General features: G+C 36.4%; 1 protein-coding gene across 3 annotated transcripts in view; it reads right to left on the reverse strand.

Moving 5' to 3' along the window:
- Positions 1-4,468, reverse strand: part of NAA35 (N(alpha)-acetyltransferase 35, NatC auxiliary subunit) — a 25,137-nt gene extending 20,669 nt beyond the window's left edge. The window contains exons 1-4 of one of the 3 annotated variants that reach the window (XM_026866061.1): positions 4,325-4,468; positions 3,326-3,359; positions 1,840-1,954; positions 656-730 (exon numbers count right to left, since the gene is read on the reverse strand). In XM_026866061.1, the coding sequence (XP_026721862.1) occupies positions 656-730; positions 1,840-1,954; positions 3,326-3,359; positions 4,325-4,448 (348 nt within the window). In that variant the 5' untranslated portion in view covers positions 4,449-4,468. The remainder of the gene's footprint in view (positions 1-655; positions 731-1,839; positions 1,955-3,325; positions 3,360-4,324) is intronic. The other 2 variants (XM_026866062.1, XM_026866063.1) reach the window with 2 other exon arrangements.
- Positions 4,469-5,626: the final 1,158 nt, after the last annotated feature.

Here is a 5,626-nt window from a genome sequence, read left to right on the forward strand (position 1 = left end):
GGGGGGGGGGGGGGGGAGGAGAAGACAAATTACATTACACCTTATCAAATATACAGTGACTTTTACAAGTCTTTCTGGACTGAACTAATTTGAAATGTTGTTTTAAAAACCAAAGTAATTTTATTGATGCCATTTTAAGGAGGAAATGAAAATAATTTGTATCATTTACTGAGGAAATTAAGACATAAACATAGAGGAAAAAAAAAAATCACAATTAACAAGTAACTGATGATTCGCTTATTTCCTTTCAAAATGGGTTTAGATATTTTCTTTCAATTTCTTCAAAATGCCCCTGTAAGCTCAGTCAATACTGGCTGTACAGAAATGAGCAAGAGTGCTGTTAGGTTACTGCACACTCACCTTACAGTGCAGTCAAACAGCAATATACAGCAGGCAGTCAGATACCACACATTTAAAAATCATGAATTATAAAACCCTTTTATATTATTCAACACACTATGAGCTGGCTTCCATAATGATTTCTTATAATAAAAACATCCAAAAATCAGAATCATGCCTTTTACAATAGCCAGTGCAAATAGCTAAATGGAAATTGAAATATTAAGTGTGTGTTTTCTGCTTTTTTTAAAACTGGATTAAAGGATAGTATTTTGAAAGCAAAACCATCTAACATTAAGAGCAAAGAAATGCTTACCAAACAACAAAAACATGTATCCATTATTCCTACCAGCTCAGGTGAAGTGAGATCCTTTATTTTAATGGTACCATCCTTTGAAAACAAAGAAAGAAAAAAAAATCTAAATACTATGGAAGCCTACAGGCAAAATAAAACTTATTATTTGTACAGTGAAAAAGCAAAAAAATTTGGTTAAGACTTCAGAATATTTGTATACTACTATCTTTAGAGACCAGCTTCACAATGTGCCTCAAATGCTGAAAAACTTTGCTTTCCCATTGTGTTCAACACTGACCAAACATAAGCTATTAAAAGAGAAAGCTAAAATAAAATTTCTGATGACTAGCCAATGAAAGTTTAAAACTAGTTAACTGTCAACACTTAAATCACAAAACAGTATGTATAATCATAATAAAGACTGAACACAGAATATGCAAGACTCTTCTTCGAAGACTGCTTTTCACACTGCAGACAATTGTAGTTTTACTGCCTTCAAGGTCAGGACCAAGGCAGCAGCAACCCTACTTCTTCCATTTTACTTGTCCAATGTATGCAATTCTGCATAAATTCTACATGACTTACATGGTCAGTATTTTACACAGACATCTCATAGTCCATTCAGAACAAGGTCCATGGTAAAAAATTACTTTTCCTCTGTGAGTGCATTATTTTTTCCAAATTAACAGAAAGTCTGTCAACTGTCCCCCACCAATTTTTCTTGACCGTGCATCAAAAGTTAATCATTACTGTCAGTGTTGTTAAATTAGCCAGCTTCTGTTCAATGCTAATAAACTGACAGTCTCATAAAGTGATAATTTCCATCTTTCGTAAGGAAACTCGTTTGCATTCAGCTTAAAGATGGACTCATCAACACCTCTTCACATAAAAGACACATTTTGGGGAAGCACGGGGTGACTTGCAAAACCATTTCTGAAATTTATTTATTTGAGCTATAAATACCCAAAAATCTCACAGTACTTTTCACCATAACAGTTAGCTTCATTGTAATAATATCAGTGACAAAAAAGGTAAACATCACAAGTTATTTCTTACTTAACTATCCAAAATAAAGAAAAAACTATTTTAAGTAAAGACTGAAAACATGAATTATGTTGAATTATGCTTAACCACAATTTGGTAAAACTGTATCATACTTTTACAGGCAGTGTAGGCAAACCCAGGAAAGTCACAGACACACAAACCTTAATAGCTTGCTCAAAGTTAAGAACCTTTCTATTAACTTGGTTTCCAATCATACCAGCATCCATCTTGGGATCCATCATTTCAATGGCAGACATGGCTTCAAAAAGACCAAAACTAAGAATACCAATAAAAAAATGTTTTTAATGTAATTATTTTATACAAAAAAATCTTCACAAAGCAGTGTAAAAGAACATACAGTGACAAACTGGGTACAGATAATAAGGTAAGGTATGTGAACATTACTACTGATCTTCAGAGGTCATGGGTTTCAGGAATTTGAGGATCTTTCAACCGGTAAGAAAACAGATGCCTAAAAGAAAACTCTTAGCCTATTTTTAAAGCTGAAGAATATTCCTGAGCCAAATATCCCATTACTAAAATCTATGGACACTTGTTTCTATACACCTCATAATGACATAGTATCTTTTTAAAGATCACATAACATAAAAAACTGGTATTAACTGAACAAGCTGTTCTTTATTCTGCTACATCCAAAAACCTAAGTAACGTATGTCCCTCACAAACCAATGACAATATACATGACACAGAGTGACAGTAATATATACTGAATATGCCAACTTTGTTCAAAATGGGCACATTAAGAAAACTGATACAAAAAAAACCCCAGCATGTGACAATGGATCACTTGTAGTTGGGCCATAAAAGCTTGCAGAACCACACCAAATGAAGTCTGGCTTACAGAAGAAGGGATATAGTGCCTCACCTTTGGTACATGATACTGATCAGACCTGCTGTACAAGCTTTTATTATATAAGAAAGGTTGTTGTGTGTGGCACATTCTAATTCTGAAAGGCATATTTGCTCTGAAGTGTTCTTATGTATAAAATTACACATCAAAAATGTGCTTCAAGTGTACTGTTAAGTATTAGTCTTAAATAAGCACTTTTTCCTTTATGCAAGTAAACACTCATGTGGCTACAGTTTACTTTTATCTTTAAAATACTATAATCTTACAACATTCTTTAATGAATTCAGCAAGATTTTAGCACATCATTTTTTTTTAAATACGTGTTTTCTTAATCTGTAAACTCTCAGTTTCTGTTTTAGCACGTCATTTAAGAGTAATGTTAAAGCATATGACTTGTTTATCCTAAAATTGCTAGGTGACATTACGCAATGTAATTTGAAATCTTAAAGACTTTCTGACATTTTTGTGTAAAAGCATATCCACATAAAATAGTTCAGTAGTGTCAACACCGCTGATCATAAGGCACTATAAACTTCTAAACTACATTGATTACTAAAAATGTAATGTTATACTGGCACCATGAGAAATGTGCAGCATTCATACAGGTTCATCAGATACATACTGATGAGGACAAATGATACTCTGAATACTTCAATTATTTTAAGTAAAAGTTTAAAAAAGCTTAGTTAATACTGCATGACTTGCTTACCAGTAAACCTTAACATATTTACACTATTCCTACCCAAAACCTAGAACTATCCCAGAGGCATACTTACAGCTTGTCATGAAGCAGTTCTCCTAACTTCAGTTCTACAAAGAAATAGAACAGACAAACAATTACAATCATCCTTCTAGTGCAACTTTTCCAGGACAGTCTTCTCACTCACCAAACTGTCTTACGCTAAGAGAGAACAAGGTGTGATAAGCAGACCAGACATTTGTACTCCACCTTCATTTGCTTTTACTTACAAAGCAATTTCAGGATTGAAAGGCTAAAAACCCCCCAGTTGTTCAGTCTTTCCTCATCCATCTCTGTTATTCAAGTAAGTTAAAGGGATTTTGAAATTACCAAATAGCAGCATCTGAATAGCTAGAAGACAGCACAGCAGTTTTCTGTGCTCCTTTAGGCAGTTCCTTCCAGGGCAGTTTACTGAAAGGCTTGCTTTACCTCATTACCTTTAATGAAGCCTTCAGATGTACTTAATGGGCACACAAACAGTATATCACTAATATAATACAGGAATTATTTGATGGCATAAGGAAACTGTGTTTATCGTTATCTAATATAGTGTGCGGTAAGTTGCAGTTTTATATTTACATTTCCCTAATGTAATCATAAAATCAGTTAGATGAAAAATGATGCAGTGGCCAATGAAATGAATAAATCATTGGATCCTAAATCCAAAAATATATAGGAAAAAAGAATGTTGATTATGGATGGATGGATGGATGGATGGATGGATGGATGAGGTTTCCATTTGGCAGAAGAGACAGGAAGAAATCTTTGCCAAAAAACCCAATCAGGTGTAAAAATATGTAAGATGAAAAAAATAAAACACATTTATGTAATCTGGAAGAGGAAGCAAGGTGAGGTTCTTCTAATATTTCCAACCTCACAGTTATGTTAAACAGAGGGAAACAATACAATCAATGCAGTCCATTCATCTGGAGCCTGAACCTGGGTCAAGCTATTGCCTAAAACACCTCAAAGAACTATGCTTAGTAGTCCTCCAAAGGATTCCAAGTTTTCTCAGAACACAAGCAGTCCAACTCACCTCGACAAGCTTCTTCAAAATCCTGCGTTATATCTATCCAGCTTGTATTACTCTTTTCCATCTTGTCAGGCATGCCGAGTTCCCATCCTGAATCATCATCTTCTACCGAAGCTTTCATAACCATGATACTGCACCTTTAAATCTGTATCAGAGACAGATTATGCACAAATTGGATAAGTGCTTCACAGGCAGTATTTTTTTTCTTTTCAAGAATAAGGTAAGAAAGAGAGACTAACCTGACTTCATTTAAACAGCTACCATTACATAAAAACAGCTCGAAAAACTTAACAAAATTTAAAAAAAAAAAAATGTTTACTTACAGTTTCTCTACAGCTAGCTTGCAGGCTATGAAACGTCAAAAACTAAGAACACAAAAAATTTAGCAGTATAGAACCATAATAAAGTGTGTACGGTCACACTGGAAATACAATAGGAAACAATGTTAAGAAATCCTCTCTTAGAACAGATGTAGATTTCCTATTTTTTTGGTATGTTTACACTATTAAGATTATGTATGTCCTCCCGCTGCTCTGTGAAAGGAATTTTAAAAAGGGAACTGTAAAGCTGACCACACACAAGTTTGTTATTTGTACAAAGTGTGTCCAAACAGATTATTGAAAATGTGCGTATTTCCTCGGTCTTCTTCAGCAGGAAGTAATAATCAAGACTATCGCAACAACGTTCGGCAACTTCAGACTGGATTTATAAACTTCACCGACTAGTTATAGCGAGCAGATTTTGTGCTTTCACAATCTCACGATACGCGGGGCAGCCCTGAAGAATTTTACGTTTTGCCAGTCTGTCCGCCTTTGAGAAATCAGCAATGCTAAACCTCCTCCTATCTAATCGGAAATCTCGCAAGATACACCAACGAGCCCGGCGAGCTCCGAACAGCTTAATCAGAGCAGCCACGGAAGCTTTAAACAAAGGCCCCCGTGACAGGAGACCTCTCAGCCACCGGCAATTTACACAAACAAAGGGGGGCGGGGGGGATCAAACAGGCTTTGAAACCGAGCCCAGGAGCCCCTCCGCCAGAGCAATGCCTAGCTTCTCTTCGCCCCCCTGTCAGCAAGTCACTAGTTCTCAAGCGACCGCCCCTAGGGACTGCCAGACTCAGCGGGCTACGGCGAGGAAATACGTGGAGAATGCATTAAAATAAACGTAAATCACGCTTGAATTTCAGACATGAACGCCAGCACTGCGAGACCTGCACGGGATCTCCTACCGCCGCAGGCTGCCAGTGTCCAAACGCTGCGCCGTCCCGGGCCCGGCCGCCCCGCAGCCCACCGGGCCCTGCTAAGC

This window comes from Athene cunicularia (genome assembly GCF_003259725.1).
Source record: "Athene cunicularia isolate RWA chromosome Z unlocalized genomic scaffold, athCun1 chrZ_part2, whole genome shotgun sequence".
Classification (NCBI taxonomy): domain Eukaryota; kingdom Metazoa; phylum Chordata; class Aves; order Strigiformes; family Strigidae; genus Athene; species Athene cunicularia.